The 21,887-nt window shown below is 37.7% G+C and overlaps 1 protein-coding gene across 1 annotated transcript in view; it reads right to left on the bottom strand.

The window, feature by feature from the left end:
* The window catches only part of LOC121672841 (dynein heavy chain 5, axonemal-like), a 145,199-nt gene that overhangs the window by 30,159 nt on the left and 93,153 nt on the right, over positions 1-21,887 (bottom strand). Inside the window, exons 57-65 of the mRNA XM_042045748.1 lie at positions 21,223-21,441; positions 18,505-18,681; positions 14,925-15,119; positions 13,531-13,686; positions 13,071-13,253; positions 9,965-10,135; positions 9,164-9,542; positions 7,763-8,034; positions 1,149-1,416 (exon numbers count right to left, since the gene is read on the bottom strand). Of these exons, the coding sequence (XP_041901682.1) occupies positions 1,149-1,416; positions 7,763-8,034; positions 9,164-9,542; positions 9,965-10,135; positions 13,071-13,253; positions 13,531-13,686; positions 14,925-15,119; positions 18,505-18,681; positions 21,223-21,441 (2,020 nt within the window). The remainder of the gene's footprint in view (positions 1-1,148; positions 1,417-7,762; positions 8,035-9,163; positions 9,543-9,964; positions 10,136-13,070; positions 13,254-13,530; positions 13,687-14,924; positions 15,120-18,504; positions 18,682-21,222; positions 21,442-21,887) is intronic.

Below are 21,887 nucleotides of genomic sequence, written 5' to 3'. Positions count from 1 at the left end.
ATAGACTGTCCAAGTCACCCTACTTCCTATGACAAAGTACAATAAAAGTACTTTGCTTTGTTCATATTTCACAAAGATTCTGTAGAACAATATTCAAACAAATCGTTTTTCAAAATATTGAAAAGGTATCATAAGAGAGTTTCAAAATCAAACAAAAGTGTCTTATCATATTGTGCTAGCAGTGTGGCAGGACAGTCTTAGAAAACTAAAACTATCTATATTTCATCTTGACTTAAATTTTTACACTGGGCTTTTTTATGTCACTAAATGCAAGTTGCAAATTTGCTATAACTTGACTTCTAAAACAGCCTCTTGGAACTATAGGTTGTTACCATTAGAATCATTAGGGGTGGGCCACTGTGCAATAAGAAGATGCTGAGCTCTGAATTTAAAAGGGGAAGAGGAGAAGAGGAAGAAGTAAGAAATTTTTATCAACAGACTGACTATCTTCTCTTGAGATGGAGTATAAATGCTGAAACAGGATTTTTTCACAAGATCAAATATTTTGTAGACATCTTACTAATGTTCAAAGGAAGCTAAATACTGAAATAAGAGGTTTAAATGTCTGAAGTTTTAAATAGAACCTCGGATAAAAATTCTCAGCTCCTACTGACATCATCAACTTGAACCAGTGGTAACACATATATATAAAGGGCATATTTATTTATTTATTTATATGCACTGATAAGATACCCCTTCTCTCCTCTAAGTTTAATAATCATCCTCTCCTCACATAGCATGTTGCCCAATCCCTTCAGCATCTTTGTGGGCTCTCACTGGACTCATTCCATATCTTTCCTGCACTCCTATTAATATAGAAACATGAGTCCAAACTGCCAGTTAAGATGCAGATCTCACATTGTGCTTCTGCACATAGGCTACTTAGGTTAGGAAAACTGGGGGCTTAGAGGCCCAGAAAACATGAGATAAACATCTGAATATGAGGAAACATTGTGGAAGTGGGGAAAGATCCTGGACCTAAGGAGGTGCATGGAGGTCCAGAAGACCAGGGGATGCCCAGGGACACAGGTCAGTATTGTCCAAGACTGGCAGCTGCAAGTAGCTGCACAGTGAAACCAGCATTACTTTCTGCCCAACCTTCCTGGACCAGCAGTGATCTCTCCAGTGGGAAGGGAAGTCATTCCTACCTTGAGGAGGTTCATTGGTAAATTTTATAGAGGACTGTAAAAGATTAATAGGAAACTCTGGGTGAGTCTCTGTAGTGATCCAGGTTCTGAAATCTTCACTCACAGACTCTTTTGTCATGATGGTGTCCATTAATTCATTAAGAAACTCCAAGCCAAGGTGGCAGTTCTGTAGAAGGAGCCATCCTCCATCTTGCATGCACTGATTTAACAGGTGCCTTGCATGGGCTTCCTGGCCCTGACCCATTGAAATGGCACGACATGGAACGTTCTGAAAGTAAAAAAGAAAGTTCATTTTGTATGTAGCTCCTTAGAATTATACGCAGGATGTATTGGTTCCATAGATCCATGTGTAGTGATATTCTGCCACAAAGAAAACCATCAATATAAATGGAGACTGATTATATTAAAACAGAGTAAAGAAAGCAAAACAAACAAACAAACAAAAAAGTAAAACCCTTCAAGTTCTTCTTATCTTCCACCTGTTGGAAGAAAACTACACCCACTGGAAATAATATCTTTTTGCTGGTCTAACAAAATCTATGGGATAAGACAACTGAAACACTTTTTCAGCTTTTTCACAAGTTTTCCAAATAAAGCAAGACATAAATATAGCCTGACCATTCTTTTTCCTGTGATGTGGACTATCTTGAGATGAGCAGATAATAATTAACGCAACAGTGTAAACCCAGCATTTCTGGTGACATTTTACTGTCTGAACATATTGCATTTAAAGGAAAACTGTTGGTGAATCAGGTAGGACAGGAAACATTGGTTCACATTTAAGCATTGCTCAGGAAACATCCTGTATTGCTAAATGGCAGCTGTGGAGCCACCGATTCAGAGGATTCTAGTCTGGTGATCCGCTAGCTCTAGCAGACCTCGAGCAGATCTAGATTCAGGAGAGACAAAGCTTATAAATGCAAACATTAGAATTCTGGAAGTTTATGGTCTCTTCTCTAGAGGCTATGGGAGAATAAAACCAGCTGTTCAGAAAACCAGAGGATGATAAAAGCTGTCACAAGGGGATCTGAAATAGATAAGCCTGAGATCAGGACCACACAGCTCTGTCAGTAACGTGCAAGCAGATCCTCTCGTGCTTACTGTTCTTGTTACTCTTGTACTTTTTAAGCCTGGCTCAGGTTGTCTGCCTAACTCCTGCCAGAGAAAACCAGAACTATCAAACCCAGTTAAACATATTATTCTGCATACATATTGAGGGCAAAAGAATAGGTGAAAAGACTTTGTTTCGTGGACAGTTTAATGTTCAAGACCTACAGCTGAGTACCCCTCATGCAATGAGCGATGAGCTGCATTATCAATCTGGGCCTGCCTTCAGCTGGCTGAGAGCTACAAAGGTTAATCTTGACCTGTACAGCTGCTCAGACTCTCTCACTGTGAAACAGAAGAGAAGGGAGACATCCGCTCCTAAACAGCATGGAGGAGGCTGCCCTACTTTTGCAGGAGAAGAAGGTTAAGCATATGGACACAAACTGTGCTGGGTCATTTGGCCTTAGGGTCAGAGCATGGGCCCTGACCTGATTTTACAGAACAGTATAAATACAGCTGCTGTATATGATCCCCCATATCGTGGCAAGATTTAAGGAGACAAGAAAGCAGTTCAACTCTACTCTCAGGTCAGTGAAACCTGAAACTGTAGCTAAAAGAAGCAAAGCTGAAAGCCTGTGAAGTTGGCTATGTGCCAGAGGACCAAAAAACTTCACCTTTTCTAAGATGCATCTGAGTACAGCTAGCACCCCCTTAAGTCAAAGACTATGACTACCCCTGCATAAGAGTGCATAAGCATTCAGCAGGTACATTATTCCCTAACAAAGCATCTTCTCATCATTTGCTCTTCTCATCAATGTTACCTCTCAAATGTACAATCATTAAAGGTTATGGAAACATCGAGAGAAGGAAACAATATTTTTCACTATGAATTGTCCTCATTTTACCCATTCTGAAAGAACTCTATCGAAATGTCTGCATAGAGAATGTTTCTTTCAGTAGTGAGTCATATCAGCATATCCATGTCATCTTAATACATTACTATACAGATGAAAATGCTGGCATTTTAGTCACCACAGTGGCCCTGACAGTTCTGTTGAAGTTTCTGTGCACCATTCCCTGAAAGAAGAAACTATCTCTACAATAAAAAAAAAAAAAAAAAAAAAAAAATCTGATTTTAATGGAGTCAAAGTGCTGGTATAAGAAAGTTCATTTTAATCCTGAAACTTACATTTTCACTCCATCTTAGAGTGAAAGTAAAGGGGGGCAGAAATGCAATTATTTTTAAGATAGAGCTTGTTTGGTTTATAAACGAGGTTATATAGCTCAGTAGCCACAGATACTGTTCTCATTTCTTTGGGAGAAGGCCACCTGAACAACTAAATTTTAGAGTGAAAAATACATTCTGGACACAAATTTGAACATTACCAACTGCAGAAAACTGATTTATGCTGTTAATATCATACTTAGAGGTACCATCAGAACTAGCAATCCATCTTAAGACTATAAATCATGACTGTAAAAGGGAAATCATTGAAAAAAGAGGTCCAAGTTTTTTCATTAAGAAGAAGAAAATCCCAGCACCATCACCACCCCCCTCCAAGATCAGATCCTTGGTACAGCTAACCTATATTAAAGATTTAGTCTGGAAAACAGCAGAGAAATCCCAAAGAAAGACAGGAACTAAATACAATTTGTTGACATACTAGCAAACTAAACACAAAGGTCCCTGGCAAACGTTTCTGAAAACTAAATTATTTCTAGACACATGTTTCAAAAGATAAAGAACTGCTGAAATGCTCCTCAAGTTCCACATTGTTATATACATTTTTTTAAAAAAAACACCTGTGTTTGTATTTTTTTTGTGGAATTTGGATGGCTTTTGTAAACTTTGAAGGTTTCTATATGCTGCATGGTTAGGTCTTTACTTCAAGAGATTAGGAAAGGACTTTACAGTTAAACAGTGTTGTTGACTTCATATTTACAGGTGACACTAGAGTTGAACTTCAGGTTATGATGGCCTAGCTGACGTTGCCTTGTTCATAAACCATGTGTGAATAAACAAGGCAATCCCTTCAGCTCTTTTGCAACCTCACTTTCCATTTCTTCCATACAAATTTCCTGAAAGCATGAAGATATATTAAGACTGTCCACTTGTCCTGGGTTACAGTGTATTCTATTACCATCCTCAGGAGCTGTTGAAACCAGGTGGGGCAGTGTTTCCTTGCCTCCTCCCCCCAGACTATCTTTCTGTTCATGGCCCATCATTGTCCTGCCACATGACTCAGAGATAACTCCCTCCGGACTATCTTCTTTAATGAGCCTCATCAACACTTTGCCTCATGACTCATTACCCCATTGTGAGATGCTCCACCCAGAGGGAGGAACCAAGCATCCCATCGTGGATATAATCTGGGACTCTGAACACCAGAGACACCGGCTTCCCACTGGATTTCCAGAGGACAGGAGCTACACAGCCACCATTGGACTTCCTGAGGAAGAGCAGACTGTTTTACTACAGGATCACTGCTTCAGAGGACTGCAGCCACCATTCTACCAGACTGCTACCACCACCCTGCCTAACAGGGTGTCAGGTTGTACCTTGACTCTGTCAGTTTGAACCAGTGTTCTCTTTTACTTTTTTTCCTTTTCTTTAATTTCCATTAAATTGTTATTCTGACTTGGTGCCTCCCACTGGTTTGTTTTCAAACTAGTACACCACTGCAATACACTTTTGGTCTGACAGCAGACAAGGATCAAAATAATGACTTCAGATTTAAGATTCCTAAATTTAAACACTAAGTGAGAGGTCATAATTTAAGCCATCTTCAACACAGACAGACAAATAATGGTACTGATTTTCAAACAGAACAAGCATCTCCACTTTCTAATAAATAAGCTAAAGTGATTTGTGGGTCCTCCCCACTTTTGCAAGTATGTCTTACTTAGTGTATACTAAAATTCTGCACCATTAAATGAAGATGCATTCTAACAAGAGGGAAAATTTATGGAGGTCTACCATAAATAACATCTTCTTGGGAAAATTTTACATGCGTCTACATTGTGAACCATAAAACAGTGCACAGAGCACCTTAAAGTGATGCTGTTCTGTAGGAAATGTTGAATGTCTCCATCAAGTGCACAGACTGAATGCTAGGGTGCTAAAATTAATTTCTCTTGTCACCATATTTATGATTTTTTTTCTGTATCTTCTTGTAATCATCATTACTGTCAGCTCCTACAGTGAATGCAACACAATGTAAACTACAAGCGTTGCTTTGTTCTCACAGCTCAGTACCTCTCCTCATAGTAGACTATCATAGTCTGCTGGATAAAGATGGAGGTCTCATTGCAATCAAACCACTGCAAAAAGCAAGACTGTGACATTTTTACTTCTTAATAAATGCATTTTGGCTACTGGTCAAAAATTAACTTCCAGAGAACACTAGTATGAATATCATTATTTCAACTTCTTTAAAATGTGGAAATACCACTTCTAGTGCAAAGAAGAGTTAAAAATATCTTTATCAGATCTAGAAAACTCAGTTTAGGAGGATACCTTTGATTTTGCAAGACGTTCTATATTTTCAGTGGGATCAGACCCCACTGATAAAAGGCATGTCAAAGGTGTTCGACAGTCACTTTCTCTCCACATTGCTTCCATTTCAAGAATAAATCCTTCTGCATATTTCCCTCCAAGAGATTCTGCAATGTAGTGACGAGCCTGGGAAAAAAGTTACCAGAAAAAAATATATATATTTCTTTTTTTAATTTAGCATTAACCAGTGATGTGGAATTTACCAGCACCTGCACTGGAAGGCAATGATTGTCTAAGCTTTAATTTTCAGTTTTGGCATAACAAAAGTTACAGCCCACAGGAAGCAACCATTGAAATTCTCAGACAGCAAACTTCAAACAAAAAAGAGAAAGAATTCTGCTCATGGAACAGCCATCCTGTGAACACTGTTGTTAGAACATGCTAAATGGGTTTTTTTAAAGAACTGAAAAAAAAAAAAAATCCATGCAGAATAGATCCAGTGTCAGCTCTGAGGACAGCCCAGATATTGCCCCTAAATTACTGCCTGCTAAAACTTGGTGGATAGCCAAATAAAAGAGTTTCTCTATACCAGTTCCATTCTCAGCTCCTCTAAGCATGTATTGTTGACACTGTCTCTACAGCATAGTGGATTAGACAGATCTTTCATCTGACCCAGTTACAATCTCCCATATATTTATTGGAACTTCAAACAAATTCTCCTGTCCAGTGGTTATCCAATTCAAGTCTCTTAGGCTGAATATCTATTTCTACAAAACATAAACTCAGTTCAGACTTGATCCTTAAAGGTCAAACCTTCCTTACGCCTCTATTTTTTTTCTTTTCACACACATTTTCTAAAAGAACTTCTAAAGATACCCTAGTGCATGAAATTCTTCTCTGACTGAGGCAATTTCCTAGCTATGCAATGACTACCACAGATTCTGAGGCATGTATGAGGATGAGAAGCCCTGAGGAACAAGGTGAACCAAGGAAGATGTCAATTGCAGGAAAAAACCTCTCAGTCATCCCCTATTACGTAATTCTGTCCTAGTGAAGACAGGTAAAATTTCTAATACTTGGGATAACACAGTAGGAAAAGAAGAGATAAAGAAGAGAGTAACAAAAGAGATACCCTCTCTCCTCAAAAATTAAAATAATTACTTTTTCTTGAAACCATTGTTCCGAGGCATTCTTTTTCAGAGATAGTTGTGCAAGACAATAATAAATAATTGATAAATAAGCTGATAGATAAGTGTTGATAAATAAGCAGTAGCAGCTTTATTATTTTGCTCTGTTTAAATTATGGCAGGTGGAGCTCACCTACTTCTCTCCCACTTCCTGACTGAGGAGTAGAAAATGAAAAAGGATGGAGCAAGCCTTGTTGAAGAAGAGGTCCATGAAAATACTGTGTCCCCTAAATACAACACAGATACTATCACAGCATGTAACATGTAAAGTTGAGATATACAGGAAAGAAAAACTACTATCCAGTAGAGAAAGAAAAAAAAAGTGAAAAGAGGGTACTCATAGGCTCATATGACTTTTACACCCACATAGAGAAGAAAAATCAACATATCACAGACTGTGGACAAACTGCTAGTCTACTGCAGTTTCTTTTATGAGATTTGCCATGACACAGCCTTAATTATTACTTCCTCAGTAGAGAGGGTAAGTAAACAGTTTATCTGCTGTTTTAGTGCACCTGTCATAAAAGTGAATTGTTCTTTTTCCACCTCTTCTGTGAAAAAGAATAGGGATGTCTCTTTTGATTCTCCAAAGAAATGCAACTTCTTTACAGGTGTCATGACTCCACTTTGAAAGCACCACACAAAAAGAATGGTATTCTTGCAGCTCCAATTCGTTTCATGTCCTGCTTCCTAGTTCATTGCAATTAAATAAATTAGTGTTTTCACCCATATTTTTAATGAGCATTTCAATATCTGATTTTTCAAAATAGCTCACTCTGCAACAAATATTATGGTAACAAGAAATTCAGAGAACATAAGTTTGGAACTAGCAGTTCTTCAGGAGATGTCACATGGCATAACCACTGTACAAAAGTGTATCTTACTTGGGCAATGGTGTGATCAGGGCACCAGCTACGGACAAGGAGAAGTTTATGGAATTGATCCAGTAAGATGTCATAACCATCAGGAATAACAGCTTTTTCAGGAGCTTCCTCATCGAACCAAGCTTTCCAAGACTTCTCATTCTTAACAATTTGCACCAGAAGTTGATTGAAAGGGTACAAGCTAGATAACTGCACAAGATTGAGCCATGTCGTGTCAAGGATCCACTTTTTTGGTTTTGGTTCCACAGAATTCATATCCAAGCTGGCACCACCTGCAAAGTGAAAAGTATTATAGAGAAAACCAAACATTTTTAAACAGAAGAATGACAAATAATAAAAAATACTTATTTATATAATTCAGGGAGTAACATTTTATGTAAACCAGGATACAGAGACCTACAATTTGCATGGAAGAATCATTTAACAAAGACCTTTTTGGGAAGTGGTTTCAGTTCCTCCCAAAGCTGATACCCCACTAATTTTTGTGCTGCTTCTACTCCATCTGCAGAGTTGGAATAAAACACTTCTACCCAAAAGTATACTCAAAACCAGTTCTTCATACCAGATGTAGAAAGGACCTCTGGTTAGTAGAGCCTCCTTTCATCTATATTAAAGAAAAAGAAAGCACATGGTGCATTCATTTCCAGCACTGTGCAATGTCAACAGACTCTTAGCTCAACCACCACTCAGCCTCACACCCATTTGCACACCCAGCACAGCTGAGCCACAGCTGAACAGTTACGCAGTGCTTGCCAAACAAACTGAGATATTTGGATGCCAAGCACCTGACTGTACTTGTCTTTGTACCAGGTTGCACTTATCTTATCTTGGAGACAGTGAGGTCAGCCCCCATCAAATTTTATACACCTTACTAAAATTTTTCTTTGTCTGTGTCTGAGTAGTGACATATAGTGGTGACATAATGCAATGCAATATAAAAGTGTTTTCCAACATGTAACAGACTTCCACTTTTTTGTGCTGATACTTAAGGCTGGTACAGAGTCCTGAAGCATTCACATGCCTGCTCATCAGCCATCAAGAGAGCTTTCGCTTATTGTCTACAATCTCACAGACACACATAATGGGGCAGCTTGAGAAAGAGGCAGACGGTAGAGACTATAGGTTCTCTTACAAAGTCATGGACTTAATTTTTTCCCTTTTTGCAATGTATAACTGTTAAAATAATCCTCATCTAAGCATTGTTTTGATAAAAAATAATCTATATTGCTCTTGTTTTAGAAAATGTGTCTCTTAATTCTTTCTTGGGTTGCATATGCTTTCATTCACCAGTTAAAAACCAGTAGATCCACAGGATATAACACATTACTAATGCAAGAACTGCAAATCTGAATTTGGCAGTTCACAAACATATGTAAACAGGAACATTTTCAGAGAAATTACCTTTGATCAGTGTCTCAAACTCAGTGTGTGAAATTTTCTTCGCCTGCAAGTCAATCTTCAGTGCCAGAAGCAGTGTAAACAGGAACCTGTGATTTTCATACAGCCCTCGAACTGTGTACTTGAAGACTTCATAGGTGAGATGCTCGATGATATAAACTACCCTTTTTGCTGTGATCTGAGATTTCCGAGATCTTTCCACTGATAGGTCAAAAATGCCAAGGAACTGCCGTAAGGATGTTTGGTACATGGCATTAACCGAGCTCATTTCCACGATTAGGAAATAAAGGATGCTACCACGACCTGCCACGGGCCGATACTCTTCACGTGCAGTATTGATTTTCACCTCTGTCTCCACTGCTGTGTTTAATTTTTCACTGACCTTAAAATTAATGGAAAAGACCATGAAGATTAAGTTGTATTACTTGGGATTTATACTACACAGGCAAAAAGAAAAGGTCTTGATTAAGATCACAATAGTATTTTTAGTTGAGCTTTGCTTCCTTCTGTCATTGTTTTAACACAGGCATCGTGTCTTCATGTGTTCCAGCTCCTGTCACAATGGGAATTGATTCAAATTTACACCTGCAAAACATGCCTGGAATATAGAACAGTACCCAGGTAGCAGTTTAATTTTGGAATTTTTTATGAAGAAAAAATCAGTGTTTCTACTATTTATTTGTTAAGAAATCAGATGTTATATAGTGGCTCTGAATGGAAAAAAAAAAAAAACAGGAATGAAAATCTATATACAGTCTCCAAATTACAATTACAAAATATATCATCAGTACATTCAAAATTCACCTCTTCTGCGGTTGTTTTAGTGACCCTTAGGACTTGTATCAGAGACTCATCTTCAACCAACGAGCTTTCTGTACTGGTTAGACGGCAGAGCAGGTTATCTTCAAGCTCCTGCATTTTCCTCTTGTTGGATGTCACTTGTTCCATCAGTTTGATTCTTTCTGCTTCCAGTTCCTGTATTCAAGAAATTTGCCTTAGAATTTTTAACATCAATTCAAAGAAAGACTTCTTATAAAGACACAGAAAACATGGGATTTCATGCATGTCAGATTGGGGACTTTGCTGCCTTTTTCATAAAATACAGAAATATTACTAAAATTTCTGTACTAAAATAATTTATATGCACACTGAATATATATATTTAAATAATTTATACTGCATTTTTTTTATTAATGCAGCATAAATGCTGGAGAACGAAAACATATCAGAATTACCAGGAAAAGCTTCCTCCTAGTAAGGCGCACAAACCACTAAAGATAGTTTCCAATAGGAAGTGATAAAAGCCACATTACATTGAGTACTGAAAATTAAATCAGATAAAGGACTGAAAGATGCTTTGTATGGATGGATTTTACATTGTGAGCAAAGTTGACTGGATGATCTTTCCATTTCTAATTTCTACAATTCTGTGATTTTGAAAGATACAATGCTCTACTCCTTATAAAACAGGAAGTGTTACAATTATTATCTATGTCATATGGATTTTTGTGCCCTTTCTACAAGACAGACAATGACAAGAGAACAAAGGCAGACGAGTCAACACAATGCCAAGTGAAATGAGGCATCTAGACTGCACAGTCTACACAGCTCAGGGATACCCTTGCTGCCTGCCTTTATTATAATCAATCAAGTCAACTTTCCTATACGAAAAAAAGGGGTGGTTAATAATAGTCTATCTACACCTATGGCTTCAGTTTATTTTCATTTTTGTCAACATGTCAAGTTAAAGAAAAAGGAGATGTACAGAGTTATACAGTACAGGAGAGATTCTCCTGTATTTCAAAGAAGTGACAAATTTCTTTATTTTCACAAATTTCTCATTTGGAAACCTGTTTGAAATATGTTCTAGAGCTACAGAGTGTAGCTCTGTGGAAGCTACAAGTAACTGCTTCCCAAAAGAGGGGAATGGCTTAAGCATCAGTAATTCAGCTTTCTACACTTACTCCTCTTTCTATACCATTAATGCAAAAAAAGATTAGAATTACACAAAAGGAATACTTCCACAAAACACTCAAAAATACATTTAGCTACATGCCTAAATTCCACATAAGGATGTGCTTGTCCAAGATCAGACACTTTACCCATACTATTTGTAAACCTTTAAAAGGCATCTTTCAGAAAATCAGCAAATATACCAAGTGCAAGTTTTTGTTTGCAAGGGAACTTCACAACCATATTTGTAACATAAAAATACCTGTTCTGAACAAAAATAGTGGCAGCAACTTCATTATCAAAGTACAAAAATATGCTGACTTTTTTTTATATATTTACAGGATCAACCTATAAAGCTGAGAAGAATAAACACTTCTTTGATCATATTTCATTGATCACTAGAGCAATGTTGAAGAATGTCTTGGTTCCTTTAATCTATTACTTTAGCTCAGCGATCATAAAGTTGTCTCTTTATAATAGAAAACCTGTTCTTCAGAATCTCTGCTCATGTTGTGTCTTTTCTTTGAACTAAATTTTTCAGAATCCCATTGGCTCTGATTATCTACACCACAACATTCATCTCTTACTGAGACAGAAGAGACAGAACAACCATGATGTCTTCATATCTGCCAAAAGAAGTTTAATAAATGTTGATCAGCTGCAACCATGTCCCTGTGCAGCAAATAGTGCTGATATTAACCAGGCTCCTTTGCAACTCTCTTCAGCGGATGTACAGCATTGGAGGAATACTTTTCAGTGACTATATTTTGGACCCAAAATGCAGTCTAGGTGCTGCTACACACATTCAGTATGAAGTCTCTATCAGTTCTGTACAGGAAAAAAAAAACCACAGAGCAAGGGTATCTTGTGGGAAGAGGAGTTTTATATGTAGGTCATGAGGAACCATTTCACTTCTATCTTGATTTAGACCTCTCCCTCCCTTCAGAGGTTAGTCAGGATACTCCCATTCACTCCTGCTGATGCTGTTCAATTTTGCTTACAGAAACCTACATCTACTGGAGTAAAGATTAAAAGTTTTTGCATTAAAAGTTTGCATAGCATTTTTCCCACCCCGTTTTTTCCCCAGTACCTGCTGTTACAGTTTTTCTGTTTTTCATGGAACAATTCACAGGAAGTTTGTGTATTGCAATGACTTTCCAGCCTCTGTTTCTGGCTGTCAGACTGAAGGAAGGGCACTTAAATACCAGTCCTTACTTCAGTAAAGGCTCATTTTGAGCAAAGTGGAAGGGTGTTGGCTGGAGAAATTGACAGCACCACTAAAGAGCACTAGAATATGCTTTGGGGAATTCAGAGGAGGAGTGAATTCCCGTAGGTAGGGAATTCTTCTCTCATGAGCAAGTCTACCTGTGCTACTTACTGAAAGCAGCAGCTCTGCTAATCCAAACCTTAATTTTTTTCTCTCACCTGAGAGAGAATTTTCTTCCTTATATTAACTTCCACATAATCAATGCAAATTTTAGTAAGAGCAGAGTCAAGTCAGTGTTCAGGGCTCCTTAAGAATCTTTTATCTTGCACACTAGAGCCTGGCTGGCAAAAGTAGTTCAAGTTCATAAGCATTTTTTCATGTAATTCAAATTAAGTTTAAAAAGGAATTCAGAAATAAAAGAGATTTCTGACTGAACAAGAAGCCCTTGCTGTATATGAAGGAATAAAGTTGTTTTATGTATGTCATGTATATGCCTATGATGTATTTTTAATGAATAATTTTCTTTCTTCTCTTTCCAAGGCCAGATCTTAAAATAAATGTTTAGGTTCCCCCATTCAATTAAAAAACAGCTCCACATTGTCTTTCAGCAAGCAAATGAGCAACCTTTAAACTTTCATTCACATTTCTGTTCCTGCATTTGATTTCAACCAAGCCATTGAATATGTATGCACTCCTGGTGCAGATACTGAACAAGACTTCCCTCTATACAAATACTGCAAGACTCAATACCTGCTTTTCTGTGAGGATGACACGGCCAAGGAGCTGATCTTCCAGCCCTTTCATAGTAACAGTAAAGTCAATCACAGCTGTTCTTGCACTAATTTCTGGAGTATAAACAGGATTAGCCACTTTTGTTGTCATATAGAGGGTAAACCCCTTCGCCAGATCTACCTCCTTGTCACCTACTTTGACCTGAAAATAAAACACATTTCTCAATTTTCAAAAGCCTAATTCAGAAAAACTGTTATTTTATCTAATGAAAAATTTATTGACTCCCTTTTTAACATTTTCATTTACACTTTTTAAACTTTCTGATTAAGAGTAAAAAGGCCCTCAAACAACCCCATGAGTTCACTACTCATTTTCTAACTGTTTTAAAGATATGAATCATGTCAGTATTCAGACTACCTGATACTCAACACCTGTCCTATTTTAGGGGTTTTAATTTTATGTCTACAATTCATCTTACCTTGTGTGCAGAACCAGATTTTATGAAATTTTTTTCCAAGATGTTATCTAGAGCAGGATCAAGTTCCTCTCCAATGTCTTCAATTAACAAAGGTCGGCCAAGGGACAAGCAGTCTTCTATATGACTTCTGAAGAACTTGTGGTTCATAGCTGTAACCTGGGAAGATTGAGTCACCATACAGCATGCATTTGAAAGCGCATGGAAAACAGCATAAAATGTATTGCAGCTCTAAAAAATTATACTCATCCTGGGATATCTACACAAATGATTACATTTTAGGGACCAACACTTGCCTCTGCTGACATGAATGGAAGTTTTGCTTTAAACTTAGGAGGATAGGAGATCACATTTCTTTGTTGTTATCTATTTACTTATTTATCTTCATATCTAAATAATCATTGTAATATCTTAATATATCCTAAATATAAATAGTATTATGTTTAGAACAGTAAAGTAGGGATATATTTATGGAGTTCAGAAAGGGAACCAGTGTTGCATAGGAGGCCTCATCTGACATCAGACGTTCAGTTTCCAATTCAGTTCCACCAGTCTTAAAATTGCTAAAAATCACACAGACTCCTTTTCATTTATTTAAATTTAATATCATTAACATAATCCTTTGAGATGATAATTGAATAGCCTTTCCAGACATCTCTTAAGTCATAGGTTTTGGGTGGTTTTGTTACCAGGAAAAAAAAATTAGGATAGACGTGTTTTTAAAATAAATCCTTGTCTTGCAGGCAAAGCTCTTTGAAAAAGGTATAATTAAAATATCTAGAGGCACATTAAACAGTATTAAACCAGTATATTATTTAAAAATCAATACTCTGTCCCACCACTCTGCACTTTTTGTTTGTTACAATGTAGGCATATGTGTATCCACCAAAACAGCATGTTGCCTACATTTTTATTTCCAATTCAGCTGAGGGATGAAGCTCGTGTCTGGGTGACCAACAACAAAACACTAACAAGAACACAGCAAATTACAATATCCCAGGTGTAAGCCATAGTCTAAACACTTGTGTATTTGGATTCTTGACATAACTCTGTTCCTCCTGGATGTTACTGGGGAGAACTCAGATATAGAGGAGGAGATGCAAGTCTCCAGGAAGGTGGAGAATGAGACACAACCTTTTACTTCTCTCTTTGAGTCTCTTTCACTATGACAAGCAATTAAAAGATTCATCATAAAAGCAGATATGCCATAACGTATCATTCCAAGCTATTTTGCCCTGATATTGATACCCTGATATAGGGTACAGGTTCTGTGCCAGTCTTGTTTTAGTTTCCGCATAACTGTATACCAATAAACATCAGATTTAAATTATACATAGCCAAAGTATGATGACACAAATGACACACACATAAAAAAAACTTGTAAATTAACTATTTACCTGAAGTCTGTTATTCTTTTCCTTATTTTTAATCCAGATTTTTCCTTGACCTTGTGGATCAATCAGCAAAGGATACCTAGATGCCTTTGTGACAATAATGCCATTTTGAATTGAAAGGTCATCATTTGGAAGACCCTGGAGGTTCCATTCACCCACTGTAGCATTGTCAACAAGCATACCAGTAAGGTTCAAGTTCTAATAGAAAATATGCAATTACAAAATTAGTACCAGTAGAAAATATGTAAATACAAAATAAGTGCCAGTTAGAGGAGCTATACTAAAACATCTCATGAATGGTTTTTCTTCTTACTCTGATCAGAATGCATGATAGTGTATTTGGTAGTTATTGCTTACTCTCTTTTCTTTAAAGTTCAGTGGCTTGATCATTGCAGTTGAGCAGTAACGAAAGTGAATTCTGTTGAGATTGTGATGTCCATCAAAGAGTGTCAGAAAAACTCAGAAGCCAGTTCAATATCTAATGACAAACTGATTTTGGTATTGGCAAGCTCTTTTCCTGTAAGTTCAAGTGGATGTGTCATCTTTCTCACAAGAGCTTCCACCTGCCTTCCAAGTATGAATACAGGATGGCTGTGGGAGACTTAGAGAATAAAGATGTGCTATAGATCATGAACATAACCATGTTCATAACCATGAACAATCATGAAAGGTTATTGCTGCTAAGCCAAAACCCTTCACAGTTCACATATCCTCCTAAAGTCTGATTTGCACTTGTCAAATAACTTGCTTTATTATATTCACTATGAAAAGTGACTGGCCTCTCAAAATTGCGTATGTGAAGAAAACAGTGCTGAAAATAGCAAGCCAAACTCTCCAGTTTAGAAAAACACCTTAGCAAGGATTGAGAATTTAAAAATAATAAAATCGAAGGTGGTTTTTTTTCATTTGCTCCTTAATTTTTCATTCAACAATTCCTATTTGTAGGCTTTTTCTAAAAATATGTTTGAAAGAAAGACATGAAAGAAAGAAAGTAAAAGCCTGCAAATCTTGCAAAAATCACACAATTCAGCATCTGAAGCCTAAAGAAAAACTTCAAATACTGTGAGAGTTGTGATACAATCCTGAGATCTAATGACACCAGGGGTTGCAAGACTCCAAAGCTTTTTTAACCCTTTGATTTTTTTACTGCTATATTATTGAAGACTCACAATGAAGAAACACAAACCATTCTCAGAAGACAGAGAAATTTTAGGAATCAAATTTCCATTTGTGTGAAGGACAGAAAAGCATTTAACAGCCAAATTTTTCAGCAATTGGAACCTAAAACCATATTTAGCTCCTTAAGCAGATGAGTAGGATCTAAACAGCTTTGAACTTTTTCTGACCTACAGCTAGAAGTATCAGTCACCCTGCAACTCTGAAACTCAGTTAATTTAAGTGCCTAACTAAACAGATAGGTGGCTAATTTTAAACAGTTCTTTTTAAATTGTTAAGCCTAAATGACTCATACACCCCCAATCAGTTAGTCTGTGACAAAGTAAGGCAGATGTCAAGCCTTTTCCTTGAACTGCAAAGCTGCTTTCTTTCTTGTGGTGTGAAGTATCAAGAAAGGCCCATATGCTGCCTTTTGTGAGTACTTAATTCCCAGGGAAAAATCAAAACTCTCTTCCATACACTATGATTGAAATCATAATTCTGTCTTTAATGGTAAATATGTTTTGAAACTTGTTAATTATGGCATTCTCCATCTAACTGAGACATACTGGGGGGGGAGGGGAAGCAAAATAGAAGCAATAAGAGAGCATTCCTCAAATTTTCAAGGATGCAGCCAAATAGTAATGTGGTCAGAACACCTTCATGGAAGCAGAATTTTAGTTCTTTATGTATTGCTTTCTAAGGACATTACACCTCTAATTTCTTATCCTTAAATGGTAAGACTCTTGACAGATATTCCCCAAGGTCAGTTGCTTTTAAGAACATTTTGTACACTGAATTTGAGAAAGAGTCTCCCTGGGAGGAGTGTATGTAGGATAACTCCCATGCCACACTGGTAAAGAATCTTGCCTGAAACTGCACTGCTGCTGGTACTTTATTAGTAAACCCATCTTGGCCTTACATATTTTTTATCATCAGGAGCTTTCAAAGAGCTTTACTGGGCAAATCAGAATCATTCATCTTTTAAGTCATGGCATAAACTGGGCTGGATTGCAAGTTTGACTCTGTCAGGTCAAGGTTAATCAGCATTACAAGAAGCAATATGCTAACCTAACATAAAAAATAATAAAAAAGATATTCACAAGTAACTTCTGTGAGGTGAACAAACACCTCATGGAAAAGAGGTCTCCTTAACAGAGGATTTAAGTGCCAAATCCCAAAAAAACTGAAAAGAAGATGCAGCTCTACCTTTAGCTGTTTCACAATGATACAGCTGTACACAGGCTGCTCAATAATTCACAGCACTATTCAGCAGCAACTTCTCTGTCACAACCTTTGACAGCTGAGAACAGGGGCTATTTGAGCTTAATGCCTCAACTCCTGTGCTGAGAGGAAGAGAGAGCTCCTCAACTATTTGTCCAACCTTTACTGCTGAAGAAAATGTACACAGGTACTCACAAAACCCAAGTGGAAGGCAACATAGATTACTCAGAAAGACAGTTTTGATTATTATGGCTTAAATTCTGCCTTCAGCATGAATGCATCTTCCAGGTACAGGGAAGAATATTAGACAGACCTCCTAAAAGGAAGAGTAGGAATAGGAGCAAGGCTGCTGCTGGCCATGAGCAAATCCTCTGCACCAGAACATCTGCCAGGTCTGGCACTCCTGAGGCAGATAGTGATAAAAGGAAAGGACAAGATTCATGCAAGGCATCCTGCCCTGTGTCATAGCCAAGCATGCAGGTTGCTCACTTTAATAAAGATAGAATATGAAGTGGCAGGAAACAGAAACTGAATGATGGAACCATAGCTCCACTGCATTTTAGGCCACCTCTGTTCACACAGACACAGGTCAGTGAAGGAGATGCTGCAATGTCAGCCTCACTGGGACAGCCTCACTGGTGACAAAGGTGCACGGATTTAAAAGCTAGCACTGGAGCAAGCCAAAGTGCTGAAGTGCTGCAAACCAAGCCTTGCAAAATCCAGGGTTTGTTTAAATCAGTAATTTCTACAAGATACTTCAAATTAAACTAAATTAAATGTTGTGGGTACACAGCAGAGGGTATGACAGGAGGATATTTACTGATAATACACAGGGGTGCAAAGGTGATGTTACCTCTTATGAAAAAGTAAATGTATTCTAAGCTGATAAATTTTACTTTGTTTCCAGTATTATGCTATTTCTCCCCAGACAGCTGACCTCAGACAGCATTTCTCTCTCAGATTTGACAGAGCAGTGTCCTACATACCAATCTTGAAATGCCTGACAGTATAAAGAGGAACTTAAAACATATTGGTTTAGAAGCTCAGTTGTCAACTGCTCAGATTTTTTATTTATTAAAGATTGGATGGAATATGACAGCCTGTATATAATCTTCCAATTATGTACTTTTCTGGAATGAAATGCTCCACATATAATTTCTCAGCAAGGCAAAGAATAAGGTCAGATCAGAACATGAACACTTACTTTACTGTATGGAATCTTGCTATTGTCCATCTCTTTCTTCCACAATTGGAGCAGCAAATTCCTGTACTCCTGATTGAAAGGTCCAGAGTAAGAGAGAAATCCAGTGGCCAGCAGAACATTCCCCACCAAATTAATAATTTGATTTTGAAAGTTTTTGCTGCTTGCTGTCCAGCGAAGCTGTATGTAAAATATTGAAAAGAAGTTAGCTTAAGCAGACACAAAACTAACAGGAAGATCTAACTTAAGAATTCATCTCCTTCTGGTAAATATTTTTTCTTGAGAACAGTAGTATTTTTTGCTTTAAATAATTATTTCAGAAGTAGAAGTTTGCTTGGAAGTGATGGCAACCACCTGACCAAGTGGAGAAAAAGCATCTTTGCGAACAAGCTGGTCAAACTGCTAAGAAGGGCTTTAAAGGAGGAATGAAGTGGCAGTCAGAGGAGGACCAATAGTAGTGTGAGGGAGTGGAGAACCGGGCTGGCAAACAAAATGTGTGGGGTGAGATAAACAGTAGGGACCTCATAATTAACAAAATAGGGCTAACGGAGGACCACCCTAAGGACACCCACATAAACAAAGAAGTGTCCACCAGACAGAACGGTGGGGACAGCTTTCTACTGCTTATAGGACATTAATTATCACAGCTGGGCACCCATCTGACGTGCTTCTACATGAATGTGCACAGCATGGAGAACAAATGAGGGCTCTGCAAGTGGTTGCAGTGTTGTGATATCATGGGGGTCACAGAAACATGATGGAAAGACTTCCCTTACTGGAGAGCAGCATCAGCTGTCTATGGGTTTGTTAGGAAGGACAGGCTGGGGAGGTGAGAAAAGGGGTTTTCCTTCATGTGAGAGAGCAGAGGAATGCATGTAGTTCTGCATGGGAGACTCAGTGATGGACAATATGCCGGTTGGGAGCTTATGGGCTAGCATCAGAGGGAAGTTCCATGTGGGAGATGTGTGTGTCTGTCACAGACAATGTGATTAATAAGCAGTAGATGAGGGCTTTTTCAGACAGTGGGCAGAAACCTCACATCCACAGGCCCTGGTCTACACAGGGGCCTTCAACTGCCCAATATCTGAAGGGACAACACAGAAAGACACAAGCAATCCTTGAGGTTTTAAGGAGGGTATTGACAAATGTTCTGAACACAGTCGAGTGAGGATCTAAGGAGGGAAAGGCAGTTTGCTTAACCTCAGACTTGCAGATAAAGAACTGATCAGGGATCTAAAATTCAGGGGCAGCCTTTGCTGAGATTGTTTATCCTTGAACACCGAGAGTGCAGGGGAAATTTGTACACAGGTATCTTTGCACGCAAATACCTGATGGGAAGGTGTAAAGAGGAAGATGCCAGACTCTTTTCACTGGTACTCTATGAAATGACAAAGGGCAGTGGACACAAATTGGAATATAAGAAATTCAAATTCAGCACACAAAAAATCCCTTATTTCAGTGAGAGTGGTCAAAAACTGGAATAGGCTGCCAAGGGAAGTTGGGGAATCCTTGAAGATATCCAAAACCCAACCAAAAAATGGCCTGAGCCTTGAGTAGTGGGGAGGGGGAGGCTGTGTTTTGGGTTAGATATCTCCAGTGGTTTCTTCCAATCTCAATTATTCCATGATTCTGCAATTTTATAAAAATTATTTTTTAATGTATTAAAAAAATTAAAAATACTTAACTAACATTTTTGCTTATTCCTTTCTTTCCAGATTGCTGTTCCTTTACAGTCACTCTGCATGCAGTCTTGGTAAGGACATACACATTTCAAGTTTAGAAAACACACATTTAACCCAGTGTCAGTCTTGCCCAATAGTCAAAGTGCCATAGAGAGTCTTTATTTTTTTTGGCTGAATTTTCAAAAGTAGAGTGGAATAACAGGTCTTACAAGACCTCATAGCACAAGGCTCCAGAAAACCCACAAAAAGACACTGTAATTTCCTATTTTTGTATTGCTCTTAAATTTAGAAATTCATTGAAAAAGTATGATAAAGCATCTAAGATTTTTGACTGATGTAATTTGAAAGGCAGCTATGCAAAGAAATGCTGAGGTCCTGACCTCACAGGACCCAATGGTTGAAGTCAAAACTCTAATCAATTTTGACTTTGTGTGAAATGAATGAAGGAATTAACAAAGCAAATAATAAGAGAGGAAAAAAGAGTATCCTGCTTCCTCTGAAAACCTTCAGGCTGAAGCCAGAAAGATCTGCATAGGAAAGGTAAATTTCAAGCTCACTGCAGAGGATAACAATTAGCCCATAATTCTGCAAAAGGCTCCAGTAGAAATCTAAGCTTCAATTATAATTCAGGAAATTAGTCAAGCTTCAAATTTGTATTCTTGTATACTTGGTGAGAAAAAGAGAGTAATCCTTCTTATAAATATTTTAGGGCAATTATTTAGGTTAAGCCTAATTCCTCTTCTTACTAAAGCTAAAAGGAATTTGGCTCCTTGGCTTTAAATCTGAACTTTATCCTAATACGAGTCATATGATATAACACAAATCTTCATACAGAAGACTTAACACAAGAAATTGCTTTACTTTGTTAGATACATTAACTTCAAGGAAAAAAACTGCTACCTATAACTAAAAAAAGGGTCGTATGATATCAAGATGTCACCACACCTTGAGTTTCTCGAGCACTGTTACGATCATCACGGAGCATTCTCAAAACCGCGCACCTGCTTTGTGCTGGAAACCTACGCACGTGTGCTAATACCTTTTCTCCACCCAATCCTTCAATCAGAGCTGTGGCATTGCTCATCTTCCTTCTGCATGCCTCAGCATCATCAAGCAAGGCCTGCTTCTCTTTCACAGCAGCATCATACATGGCTTGTACTTCATCCAGTTCCATTTGCTTCTTGTCCAGCTGATTTTGTGCACTATCCAGTTCCATTTGGGCAGCCGCAAGTCTTCCTTCTTGCAAAGCTAAATTTGCCTACAGATATTTAAGAGCAAAAAGTAGTTAATACCTATTATTTGGCAGAAGAAAATGAGATTCATTTAATGGCACATACTGTACTGTATTGGGTACTTTTAAAAATAATACATGTTTAAGACGACAGAAGGCTTTTTTCTTTTTATTTCTGGAACAGAAGCATAGCATTAAAGTTATTCAAGGCAATCTTAAGATGTTTTAATAATATTTTCAGAACGGTCTATTGATCACACAATGACCAATTACTTAAATCCCAATTCACTTGAAATAGCTGTAAACTAGACATATGAGGCAACCTATACAATTGGTGGCCTTATATATATGCCTCCTGTAATACATTCTCAGTGCAAAAGAAAATTAATATTATCTTCGTTAGTTATAAAATAATGCAAATTATAACAGAAACTAGTCTTCTGCTCTCTTTTTCCAACAATTACTTCTACAAC

This window comes from Corvus kubaryi, unplaced genomic scaffold (assembly GCF_017639235.1).
Source record: "Corvus kubaryi isolate FWS band 111438036 unplaced genomic scaffold, C.kubaryi_AGA036_p1.0 65000, whole genome shotgun sequence".
NCBI lineage: Eukaryota > Metazoa > Chordata > Aves > Passeriformes > Corvidae > Corvus > Corvus kubaryi.
The sequence above is the reverse complement of the archived record's forward strand: the minus strand, read 5'-3'. Positions and strand labels throughout refer to the sequence as shown.